The sequence below is a fragment of the Rhipicephalus sanguineus genome, chromosome 1 (assembly GCF_013339695.2).
Source record: "Rhipicephalus sanguineus isolate Rsan-2018 chromosome 1, BIME_Rsan_1.4, whole genome shotgun sequence".
Lineage (NCBI taxonomy): Eukaryota > Metazoa > Arthropoda > Arachnida > Ixodida > Ixodidae > Rhipicephalus > Rhipicephalus sanguineus.
Genome location: NC_051176.1, coordinates 211,462,053 through 211,475,387, shown reverse-complemented (window position 1 = coordinate 211,475,387; position 13,335 = coordinate 211,462,053). Strand labels below are relative to the sequence as shown.

The following is a 13,335-nucleotide window of genomic DNA, read 5'->3' as shown; positions in this document are numbered from 1 at the left end:
CGAAGCGCTGTCACCGGCCCTGCGGTGTCGTGATTCCAGGGTGATTAAGCATAACAGAAATGCGGTGCGGAGCAGGGAAATATTTAGACTGGGACTAAATGTTTGCGTCATGTGTGTGTACTTTTTCCGATGGGCATAGCGTACAGAAAATTTGAACCAGAAGTATATGGCCGGTACGGTTAAAAAAATGTTTCACATACTTTCAGACACATCAATGAGGCATTTGCGAAATACTCCCCATTAGACACAATACTTACTGGTTCCACCAAAGCGCAGCAGTTTCGTTCTTTTTGAATTTTTATCACATCACCGAATCCATACTCGGAAAAACAGTTCAAGTTTCACAAAAAGAAATAAAGTCGCAAGGGGCTATGTTCGGCGAGTATAGCAAGCGTTTTCCACGAGAGTGATCGCGCGCCAAAAACTGTGAAGGGGACCATCGTGGTGCAAAATTCAGCGCCACATTTTCTACAAATCTGGTCACACGAGGCTCAGTCGATCTTTCAGACGCTTCAGGACCTCCATGCAGAAGGCTACAGCGAAAATTTGGACTTCAGGCAGAAATTGGTCGCCCACAGTGCAATACGCACGGTCGTGAAAAAAGCACGTTCAGCGCGGCTCTGGTTTTTGCTTTCTTCTTCCGCACTTTTTTTTTTTTTGGCCATAGCTCAAGTCTTTTTCCCACTCCTTGTGCTGTAACGTAAGTTCGATGTCACATTCGCAACTCCAAGTTTCTTCACCGGTGACGACCATCTGAGTGAATTCATTCCAGTCGTATGAAGTGACGCAACATTCTGTGCGTCGCTCAGGAGCCAGCAATTCCGGAACCAATTTGGCGCAAAACATTTTTCACATTTCAAATTTTCAACCCAAATACGTAGAACTGACGCCTTTGCCTATGCAAATGCTTTTACCCTCATTCCAACAGTCATTCCGCCGTCTCTGAACACAAGACAACGCACATGATCGATGTTCTCACCTTCCCACCCAGGTGCATTGCTCCGAGTGCTTCCCAAGTGCAGTGCTCCCTGACCTTGCATCGCACTTGTGGTCTCTGTAGTTTTCTCCAAAACAACTCAACACAGCTCTTTCCCTCAGGACGTCCTTTCGCCTTTTGCAACATTTGGTGAAATTCCGCACCATTTTGGCCAATTTGGCAAGTTTAAATTGATCCTCCCTCTCGTCCATTCGCCGATCTCCGTTTCGACGAGGACTCACTGTGGCTTTGAACTGTAGTTGGAGACTACAAATAACATCCAATATACCTTCCTCGGTTTCACTGTCTGTTGGTTTGATGAGGTTGTGCCTAGCAATGAAAACGAGCCCTTGATCGATTCCCCGTCTTTCGTTTATGCATAAGTTGTAGCTGCTTCCGATCCTGGGTGGCTTGCGATAATTGCATTTTACCCGCGCGTAAATTATTGTTACAACCCATGTTAATCAATAACCCGTGCAATTTCTAGCACGTACGTCGTCGACCCTCAGCATGACACCTCCTTCGTTTAGTTGACACTGACGGTATACTGCTATTTCTGGTGACGAATGCGTAAATATAATGAACGACTTTGCCTGTAGTAACATCATCCGATCCTGTGACGTGACACGTACTTATGCCATGCTACAATCACTGCACATACGAATGCTTTGACGTTCCGCCTTTTGGTATTTATAAACACACTGAATCCTTTAAAATATCTGAAGTCCATGTTCTGATCAAATTAAGCTTAAGTTCTTAAAAATTACCAGCAGCATTTATCTGTATGTATTTCGAAGATTTTTGAACAGTATACGTCAGCGACGGCGCACTGCCTCTTGACTGGAGTGGTGCGGGAATTCGGCTTCCGCACGCAAATCAAGCAGTAAATACTCTCTTATTAACTATTGCCCTATAACAGTGGCATAGTCAGAAATTTATTTCAGGGTGGGGGGGGGGGGGTTCAATCACTCTTCATGCATGTTAGTGCATGACACATGCAAAATTAGAAAATTTCGAGGAGGGGGGAGGCGTTCAGCCCCCCCCCCCCTTCCCCCGCGGCTACGCCAGCGATACTGAACTAGAACACGTGCGAAAATTATTGAGCACGTCAACGCAACCTATCTATTCTGACACAGGACATGTATAGCATGCGCAAGAATATCTTTCGTTCTTTTGTGTTTTGGTTTATATTGGGTACCCGCTAGTACGACTGCTCACGAAGCGCTGTCACCGGCCCTGCGGTGTCGTGACTCCAGGGTGATTTAAGCATAACAGAAATGCGGTGCGGAGCAGGGAAATATTTTAGACTGGGACTAAATGTTTGCGTCATGTGTGTGTACTTTTCCGATGGGCATAGCGTACAGAAAATTTGAACCAGAAGTATATGGCCGGTACGGTTAAAAAATGTTTCACATACTTTCAGACCATCAATGAGGCATTTGCGAAATACTCCCCATTAGACACAATACTTACTGGTTCCACCAAAGCGCAGCAGTTTCGTTTCTTTTTGAATTTTTATCACATCACCGAAATCCCATACTCGGAAAAACAGTTCAAGTTTCACAAAAAGAAATAAAGTCGCAAGGGGCTATGTTCGGCGAGTATAGCAAGCGTTTTCCACGAGTGTGATCGCGCGCCAAAAACTGTGAAGGGGACCATCGTGGTGCAAAATTCAGCGCCACATTTTCTACAAATCTGGTCACACGAGGCTCAGTCGATCTTTCAGACGCTTCAGGACCTCCATGCAGAAGGCTACAGCGAAAATTTGGACTTCAGGCAGAAATTGGTCGCCCACAGTGCAATACGCACGGTCGTGAAAAAAGCACGTTCAGCGCGGCTCTGGTTTTTGCTTTCTTCTTCCGCACTCTTTTTTTTTTTTGGCCATAGCTCAAGTTTTTCCCACTCCTTGTGCTGTAACGTAAGTTCGATGTCACATTCGCAACTCCAAGTTTCTTCACCGGTGACGACCATCTGAGTGAATTCATTCCAGTCGTATGAAGTGACGCAACATTCTGTGCGTCGCTCAGGAGCCAGCAATTCCGGAACCAATTTGGCGCAAAACATTTTTCACATTTCAAATTTTCAACCCAAATACGTAGAACTGACGCCTTTGCCTATGCAAATGCTTTTACCCTCATTCCAACAGTCATTCCGCCGTCTCTGAACACAAGACAACGCACATGATCGATGTTCTCACCTTCCCACCCAGGTGCATTGCTCCGAGTGCTTCCCAAGTGCAGTGCTCCCTGACCTTGCATCGCACTTGTGGTCTCTGTAGTTTTCTCCAAAACAACTCAACACAGCTCTTTCCCTCAGGACGTCCTTTCGCCTTTTGCAACATTTGGTGAAATTCCGCACCATTTTGGCCAATTTGGCAAGTTTAAATTGATCCTCCCTCTCGTCCATTCGCCGATCTCCGTTTCGACGAGGACTCACTGTGGCTTTGAACTGTAGTTGGAGACTACAAATAACATCCAATATACCTTCCTCGGTTTCACTGTCTGTTGGTTTGATGAGGTTGTGCCTAGCAATGAAAACGAGCCCTTGATCGATTCCCCGTCTTTCGTTTATGCATAAGTTGTAGCTGCTTCCGATCCTGGGTGGCTTGCGATAATTGCATTTTACCCGCGCGTAAATTATTGTTACAACCCATGTTAATCAATAACCCGTGCAATTTCTAGCACGTACGTCGTCGACCCTCAGCATGACACTCCTTCGTTTAGTTGACACTGACGGTATACTGCTATTTCTGGTGACGAATGCGTAAATATAATGAACGACTTTGCCTGTAGTAACATCATCCGATCCTGTGACGTGACACGTACTTATGCTCCATGCTACAATCACTGCACATACGAATGCTTTGACGTTCCGCCTTTTGGTATTTATAAACACACTGAATCCTTTAAAATATCTGAAGTCCATGTTCTGATCAAATTAAGCTTAAGTTCTTAAAAATTACCAGCAGCATTTATTCTGTATGTATTTCGAAGATTTTTGAACAGTATACGTCAGCGACGGCGCACTGCCTCTTGACTGGAGTGGTGCGGGAATTCGGCTTCCGCACGCAAATCAAGCAGTAAATACTCTCTTATTAACTATTGCCCTATAACAGTGGCATAGTCAGAAATTTATTTCAGGGTGGGGGGGGGGGTTCAATCACTCTTCATGCATGTTAGTGCATGACACATGCAAAATTAGAAAATTTCGAGGAGGGGGGAGGCGTTCAGCCCCCCCCCCTTCCCCCGCGGCTACGCCAGCGATACTGAACTAGAACACGTGCGAAAATTATTGAGCACGTCAACGCAACCTATCTATTCTGACACAGGACATGTATAGCATGCGCAAGAATATCTCGTGCCATACCGAACTATAGAATCTTTTACACGACAACTTCGTGTTATTTGAGTTTGTCGATCGTTAAGTGTCTGCGTTTTTTCTAGATTTTCCAAAAGCGTTTTAGAAGGTAAGTCATGCGCTGCTACTCCTTAAACTCAAGCAGCTTAATCTTGATTGAAACTTCCTCAGATGGTTTAAGCCTCTTTTGTAACCGCACGCAGTTTGGAACCGCTGATGGAAGTAACTGTTCCCTACGTGCTGTACGCTCTGCTGTACTGCATGCTGGCAGCTTTTCTTTTTTTCTTTCTTTTTTTTTGAGAAGGGAGCGGGGAAGGGGAGTGTAGAAGTACCTGTCGACTGGGCAGAGCGGGCTGAGGGCAGGCGGATGTGGTATTGCGTCTTTTTATGCCATATCCTACGGTATAGAAAGAAGTTTCGTGGAAGACGGGGGGAGTGAAGTTCTTGGTGTGTCACTTACTGGCCATGCCCCTGTTCTGCAGGGTTCTGTTCTAGGCCCCCTTTTGTTTTTAAATTACATTGACGACTTTCCTCATCGTGTTTCTTCTAATATACGACTATGCATAGACGACTGCGTTGCCCTATCACGAAATTAACAGCCTAAATGACATTACTGCCGCGGAAGACAGCGTTCACTCCATCTTTAACTGCCTGAATGACCTGGCGAATGGAAATAAGTACTGCGAAACGCAAAATTTCACGAGTTTTGCGGATTTATTCTTCTTCTAACACTTATACTTAATAACATTCCTCTCAAGTCGTCTGGTCACAAATAACTAATAAGTGACGATTGCGTAAAGTTTCTGTTATTTTTTTTTTGCACACCTGATAACCTGCTGCTCTCGACACCGCACTAGCGCAAGCTTCTTGACCATGTGCGAGTTCAACCATCAGAGAAGTGCCGTTCGTGCAAGCCACCAGTTGATATGGTACACTCCTTCGGTATCGCGCTATTTGAGTAGATTCACACGGCTTCATGCGTATTTTGAAGTTGTCATGGAGTTTGTGCTCTACAGCTACATTTTCTATTGTCGGCGCTTCTAGCAAAATTTCACCAGTCGAGACTTGAGATAAATGAGAAGCACTTGGGAGACTGGCATTGGCAAAACGATTGTCGAATATCGATTGAAATGAGATAAAATGAAAAGTTAGGCAAAAAACTCCTTACACATTTGATGAATGTATACCACAAGCAAGCTACATTGCGTTTCCATCTGTCGGCTCGCTTCTTTACAACGTACACTGCGTGTTGCATGGCAGGATTAGCCATACAACACGTGCAAACGCGTGTTTATGGTTAATCCAAAGAAGTTAATATAAAGAAATTAACCATACAGAGAAGACGAGTACGCCATATACATATCTAGTGTGGAGTGTAGTGCTCGTTTATTTAGAGGCTCTACAGCATCGTGCTCGGGCATCATTTTGAAGGAATGCAAACATATTAAAGTTGGTGAAATATAGTAAGCCTGCGTTGTCTAGGCTGAGACAGCGAATTGATAGGCTGCATAAAGGCGAGTCATATATGCTAACTGAACGGCGTGTAACTAGTAAGCATATAGTTACCTCCTCCGCGTGTTTGTTGATGAGTCTCCATTCGAATCGGTCCCCATGTAGACTGCAACAATTGCTGTCGCTTATACATTGAAGCGCTTTGCTCCGAACCGAAACCGACACTATATTTTTCGGGTTCAGTTCGGCTCGGGTTCAGGCACGGTCCGAGGATTCGGGTTCAGTTCCGGCCAAAATTCCGTTTCGGATACGGTTTTGAGTTCGATTCGAAACCCTGTTTAAGAACTTTAAAGCGAGCGAAGTTGCAATACCTATACCACGTGCCCATAATCTGATAATCTGGCAACATGCCAACACGAAAGTTTCTGTCAAACTCAACTGCTCAGTGGCTGCAGTCATAATCTCGGCAAAGTCTGAAGAAATCAGGTTAAAGACGTCACGTATAACAACATCGACAGGCATAGGCGTGCGCACAGGGGGGCAGGGAGGGCGGCCGCCCCCCCTAATTACCTAAGAGGGGGGGAGCAAAATCTGCCCCGTACATTAACCCTTCCAGTCACCTAAGAGACGGGGGGGGGGCGCAAAATCTGCCCCATACATTGGCTTAGTGTGGTGGGGGGGGGGGGCGCTGCGATGAACCTTCGCCCCCCTGATGGGGAACCCTGCGCACGCCTATGTCGACAGGTGCATGCAAAGCTTACTGCACTCCGTGCTCCGCTTGAATTCATTATTCAGTAGCCGCCGCTGCAACAATGGACAGTTTTTTTAGATAACAAGGCAATCCTCCAAAGCATACAAACCGCAATGCGCCATGAGCCCAATGAACAACTCGTCTCGGAGAATCGAGTGGCCTGTCATTGCGCCCACATCAAGAGACAAGACAGTTTATGTGCGATGGTAAATGATTTGCGGAAAGCCTCTAACAGTGTATGTGCATGAAAGACCGGGCTCGTTCGACGAGGCACCGTGAGACTCGCTGCGCTGTGTGTGCCGTGCCTCCTGATCGGTTATGAACAGTATTTCTGGCGGCAAACTCTGCATCGCGACTCACGCGTGTTTAACGACCTTGTTCTTTCTCTAGGCTTGCAAGATGAGCCTCAAAACGACGTCATTTCTGCGTTAAAAAGCCTTCAGAACACTGCATTTTTTCGCCTTACTCATAATGTATTCCACAAAGCGCTTAGATATGGCGACCGGATCCAACGGAGGCTTTCGTTCTAAAGTTTTTACTGCTCATATGCGGCCGAAATTGTTGTTGGTCTCGTGGACAACCACACTTGACCGGCGCTCAGAAGCTGCATTTTCGAACCCGGGATTTTCATAAGGTTTCTTAAAAAGGTATGGCATAATGCTGCGAAATTCGACGCTGCTGTACTACTCGAAGTGGCATGTGCACGCCGCCTAGCATGCACATGCCAACTTTGCGAGTGACGAGCAGGCGGCGCGCCGCCGCCATTGCGTTCGATTACGTGCTTCCGTGACGGTAGAGCGTTCGCACTTGCGGCGCCAACTAGCGCCGTAGCCACGACACGAGGATCAAGCAAGGACCTGGCGGCGCGCAGCTTTCCGCCACGCTGTAGCGAGCGGGGCGAACGGCGAGACAAAAGCGCAACGAAAGTGAGCGGTGGAGAGATGCGGCGGCGATCTGGAGCGGAGTGGGGTCTCCTCGCCCGCCGCCGAAATGGCGGCGCTGACCTAGTCTTGCACTTCTTCCTTCACGCGGCGCTTCTGATGGGAGGAAAGATGCAAGGGGGTGTGGAAGGGGGCCCCGAAAATAATGACAATAAACGTGCGACAGGAAAATAAAAAGAAGCGGCGAGCTGCTGGACCAATCCGGACCGAGCCAGTTCGAAAATAGCCTCGATAGAACGGGCCTCCATGGTCACCTCTGGACGTATAAAAGCGGCCGGCAGCTCAGCAGTCAGCACACTCAACAGCCGTCTTCGACCTGTTCTCTTGTGTTCGTTGCACTCCAAGCACACAGACTTCAGACATGAACGCTCTGGTAAGTGGGCCTTGAAAGCTACCCCCCCCCCTCCACCCCTCGACGGCAGCTGCAGGATACGTACACGACGCCGGCCACTTTGCTGGGCCGGCCCGTCGCCCGGAGAACCCGTTCCCAAGCGGGGCTGTAATTCCGCGTCGGAGGCATTGATCGAATCTGGATTTGCTCCTTTTGGACTCGATGCTGACCTCGGTCCGAACGTGCTCGCAACTCCACCTCTGCTCGGTGCCTCTCATGACAGGAATTGTCCACCCCCCACCCCTTCTCACCCCCACCCTACCCAAGCCCCATTTCTTTACTGCTCAGTTCATTGCATAGCAATGCTATCGTGGATACGTTTGATAGTGCCGCTGTTCCTCAAGAGCCAGCTTCGCACAGACAGCTCACGCAAAATAATACTTCTGACACCCAGGTGTTGCTAATCATCACCAGACATTTCCGGCCATGCGCTTCCGCTTCGATTTGAGATGGGTCTTGTAAAAACTGTAGACATGCATTCCATCACCGTTAGCTAGGGCTCAGCTTCGTTTCCGCCATTTTTTTGAACGTGCTGCTTATTTTCGCTTGTTCTTTGCATGTGTGAAAAAAATAAGAAAGAAAAATCTCTCCATTAGGCATCTATACTATGCCGTTTTACTGCGGTAACCTTTCTGTAGTCGTATACGCAAAGGTATGGCTGAAATATCTCCTGAATATACCTTAGTTGTCTCTGGCAGCCCGTGCGTCCATTTCCAGCGAGTGAGCAGCTTAGGGATCCCATGTCTTAAATTGATTTCAATGAGACCTTGACAGCTTCAGGCCAAAAAGGAACCATTTTCCCCTGAATTTGCGAAGTCATTTCTGGCTATAGTCGATGTGCTTAGAGTTCAATAGATTCACTTGCATGAATTAGGAAGCCTGCCGAAACCTGAACGTGCGAGTACTCACACGGCAGCTAACGATGCACGAATTTGTATTCATGGTTTATTAGCTGTTTACTAGCGAGTATTCTGATCCGAAAACTATTGAAACCAGAACCATAAATGAAGTTTGGGTTCTTTGCCTCGAGTCATTATTTCCCTTCATACTGTGTCTTAAGAAACAGGTTGTGAGGAGACCCTATTTGCGACGCCGAAATTGTAACTGTTACTTTGATAGGCGCTTCTGAGAATAGGCACAATTTCTGAGCTTAAGTCTCTGCGTGCGCATCGTCAACTCGCCTCTAGAAATCTGTCTCACGGTATAGGGAAAACGCAGTACCAGCGGTAGGCCCTGCTATCGCGATCTGCGACGTTTCACATTCGTCCAGTCTTACAAATACAAGCTCAACTACGTTTCTTCCACAATTGCGTTCGCCAATGCAGAAGGTTCGAGGCCACAGAGTGAAAGTTAAGACTGAGGTGTTGTTAGCGACATGCCAGTGCGTTCTTACATAAAGCGTATTTCGGCTGTGAGCCACATGTGGCAGGTACATAGTATACGCGCTGCAGCAGCAGCATTGTGCATATACGCGTTAGGGCGCGCTTCGGAACAGAACCGGGATGCGCTGATTGCAGACACTCGTAGTAGGCGGGCGGCGTCCCTTGCCGTGTCGATGAAGGCGGTTGCGCGTGCAGGTTGTTGCCGCCCTTTTCGCCTGCGTGGCCCTGTCCTACGGCCAGTTCGAGTTCGGTGGTGGATTTGACGGTGGTGCTGGCGCTGGCGGCTTCGACAGCAGCTCGTTCGGATCTCCCGACGGTGGCGCGCAGCTTGGCGGAGGCGACTTCAGCGGAAGCTTCGGCGGAGGCGATGCTGACGGTGCGGCTGCCGGCGCTGGTTTCGATACCTCCGGCTTCACCGGTGGCTTCGAGGGATTCAATGCTGCGGCCGCTTCCAACAGCCGCCCCCAGTTCGGCGGCTTCCAGAGCCAATTCCAGGGAAGCCTTCCCCAGGCCGGAGCAGCCCAGTCATCTGTCGAGGCCCAGTAACGCCACGGTAATAGTTCATACCTCAGTACGGGACGCCGCACTCGATTCGGTCGATCATAGCTTACGTTTTGATGTCGCTGCAGCATTTCTCGACGGCGGCTTAATCCAGCTGCCCGTGAATAGGACAGGATTAATTTGATAGCTCCATGGTTATCCAGATGGGTGGTATCAAGCAGTTGTCGATTGGATTCAGAGGCGCAAATGTTGGAGAGAACGTCGCGCGAGTTGCAGCCTTTCAGACGTTGCAAGACCCGCAGTTCGGCTTCCTAAGTATTTCCTATTAGTTCTCTTTCGTTAGGTGACGCGAGACTTCAGCTGTATGCCTTAATGAAAGTCAAATTGTTATTTTATCTGCAACTCCTTGCGAGTGCATGGCAACGCCATGTATCGCCATATGAGACTTTAATCCTTCATTGCTCAGGGGCTAATCAAAGTGATCAGTTAGTCAGTTTGAGTAAAATACGCTTCAGTAAGCCGAATGTATGTGAACATTGTCAAGTTACTCATTGGTTACCGAGGGCCGCGATCCAACAGCCCGTCTAATTTTTCAACTTCAAGCGTGTCGGAATGCGGCAAGGAAGTAACGACGGAGCAACGAACGCAAAGAAACAAGGAGAACGTAAAGCAATGCATTGACTGCCAGATATGAAAACAGTGTCGGAGAACGCCGTGGAGCCAAAATGAATGATCGAGGCGGTCGTGGTAGTATAAGGGGCATCGGTGATTGCTGCTTTATTGTTTGCCTTCACCTAGCGGCTTGCTTTGGCGTATTCTCATGACTGTTCCATTCCAGGTAGTGGTCCGAACGAGAGTCACAGCCTGGGGCGCAGACCAACGACAGACCCCATGTCGAATTTCTCGCCAAGAATTTCGACGGTTGTATAGTGTTGAATAAGCAATGTAAATAGTATTTGCGTGCCTCGACCAGCGCGCCTGTAAAGAATAATCACGCGGTTTCATTAAAAGCTCATCGTTTAAAAAAAATGGACGCACTGCTTCCCACGTTTCTCTTCGTCTGCCCCCATCGGCTGCATGGCCGGAGGGGCCGACGCAGGTGGTGCCAGCTCAACGACCATGGTCCTTCTCGAGATGACGTCCCGAGAAGGGTGCGGGTGATGATGTTCCCACACCTGGATTAAGCCGTCCCGCACACAACGGACCCTTATGAGCATCTGTTTTACTGTGAACGTGCGAGGAAATTCAACCAAAAGGTCAACCTTCTGTTCAAGCTACTTCTTGAACCAGCACAGGATTTAAAGCAGCGGCTGAGTGCGCCCCCTCCAAGAAGTCCTTTTACTTCAGGCAGCAGAAGGCATCTATTGTGTGTTGTTTCCGTGGACGGCGATCGCGGAGCGCCCACGGTAAAGGTCACCGGCGGAAGAGGTATGAATTTCCCTCATGCCGGAATAGTTCGTAAAGCCGCCCGTAACGGAAATTTCATTACCCCTTTCCTTCTATAAGGCAGCAGCTGAAAGGGAGCGACAAAGTGTCGCTTACGTTATTTATTGTGAATTTTAATTGACCGACACGTGTTTTCTGGTATCGGCGATTTTCACCACCTAGGTGGGGGCGGCACGGTCGAGCAAATGTGGTAGTAGATTCAGGACTCCGCGTCGATGTTCAGCTGACATCTTTTCTTAATCGTGCAGCAGAAACAGTTTATGGGGTGGAGGCATTCGGCACACATACCCGCGAACGTCGGCCGTGCAGGCGGTCGTCTCGATGCGCTACCGTGCATGGTGTTCTCGGTGAACTCGGTGTCAGCGTCATAGGCGTGCACAGGGTTCCCCATCAGGGGGGCAAAGGTTCATCGCAGCGCTCCCCACCCTACTAAGTCAATGTACGGGCAGATTTTGCGCCCCCCCCCCTCTTAAGTGAATAGAAGGGTCATATACGGGGCAGATTTTGCGCCCCCCCCTCCCCTCTTAGGTGATTAGGGGAGCGGCCGCCCCCCCCCCCTGCCCCCCTGTGCGCACGCCTATGGTCAGCGTCGTTAAATGTCCTCGGTATCGCGGGAAGATCGCAGAAATGCAATCACGTTTCCGATACGCTGATATACTGCTACAGGTAATAAATACTTGCCATTTTTTAGTGTTCTGATAGGACTAGTTTGCTTTTCAATGTCTTTCAGTTTTGGGTTTTCAGTATCTAGACGAATAGGGCATTACACGCACTTGCAATTAAGCGAAATTGAGCGTTTGCGAAATACTGATTTCGAAATCTTGTTACTAAGCGCAGGCGGACAGGTGCTCGGCGAAAGCGCCGGACGGTCAGCCGTCTACTTGGGCATATTGCGCCAAGAGCTATACTATAGACGCGCTGCCACTGATTGTGCGCGACAGAGGCCGCGTAACTAATAATTAAGCGTGTTATTTCATGGTTACCTGACATTTCGTGCCACGTTGCACTTAAAGCTTCGGGTGGCTGGTACATTGATCTCATCTAATCGGTATATCATATACTGATTGAGACAGAACACTGTGGTTGTGGCGTTCAGTGCGAGTTGTAATTAAATCCTTATTTACTGAACCTTCCAAATGCAAGGATTGTTATGTTGAGCACAACGAATGATTCCATTAGAAGTGGCTAATCTTCTTGGTGCGACAGCTTGCCAAGATAACGACAACCGTGTCTGCACGTGAATCACGCGCATAACAAATGCAGAGTATAATATCCACGAGAATCTTAATGAGCATAATGTACACTATCAAAAATGCCTCACAGGAAAATATTAAGGCTGTTCGTGATGCTGAACCAATAGGGGGCCTCATCCCTTGAGTTTAGACGGCGGAGTGTCTTATTATGTAAGCTGCGCTTGGAACGAGACACCAGAGTAGAGAAGACAGGACGAACGCAGACTAACAACTGCTGTTAGTCTGCGTTCCTCCTGTCTGCTTCTACTCTGGCGTCTCGTCCTAAGCGCAGCTTAACTTTACATAATATGTCTTACCAACTAGCTCCCCCCCCCCCCCCGCCACAACACACGGACGGAGGAGTGTCTGTCGCGTCGGCCGTCTTTCGTTGACTTGGACCTGAGGACTTCATCGCCGCAGCTTGGTCCACGTCTCACACCGGACACCGCCGAGCGCCTTCTCTGCTGTGCCTCTGTCCCCCGTCTCTCCTTGGGCATAGCTCGTCTTCCCCCTTTTTGCCGCCTCGGGCCCCAACATTGGAGTGCGGGCTTTTTCTTCTGGCTTCGTACTTGGCCTGATTGGCCTGATTGCAAATTACTGCATAACATGTTGGAGGGCTCTGCAGCTCAGTTGAATAACAACGGCAATCACTACTGGGCAGTTATGAAAGGCGCGGACGATCACTCCTTCATTTAAGCGGCATGAACCTCCGGACACATGCACGTGTTGCTTCGCAGCGGAGTGTTTTTCACGCATGTTTTGGGCTATGTACAGGTTTGTTCCACGTCGTAGTCCAATTTAATATTTGTACATATATTTTCATGTTTCGAACTCGTGAAATTATTACACTTTTGTGTTTCAAAGATATTAATTACCTCGGATTCGGTACAGTGAATAACATAAGTA

The 13,335-nt window shown here is 48.4% G+C and overlaps 1 protein-coding gene across 2 annotated transcripts; it reads left to right on the top strand.

Annotated features, from left to right (window-relative positions):
- The first annotated feature begins 7,726 nt into the window (after nucleotides 1–7,726).
- Nucleotides 7,727–10,784, top strand: LOC119406676 (keratin, type II cytoskeletal 68 kDa, component IB-like). 2 transcript variants are annotated; one of them, XM_037673415.2, is made up of 3 exons: nucleotides 7,727–7,850; nucleotides 9,446–9,803; nucleotides 10,594–10,784. In XM_037673415.2, exons 1-2 carry the CDS (start codon nucleotides 7,839–7,841, stop codon nucleotides 9,794–9,796), a joined length of 363 nt encoding a protein of 120 aa, XP_037529343.1. In that variant the 5' UTR covers nucleotides 7,727–7,838; the 3' UTR covers nucleotides 9,797–9,803; nucleotides 10,594–10,784. The 2 variants fall into 2 exon arrangements, with proteins under 2 accessions (XP_037529343.1, XP_037529336.1); XM_037673408.2 differs by having other exon boundaries at nucleotides 10,590–10,784.
- Nucleotides 10,785–13,335: the final 2,551 nt, after the last annotated feature.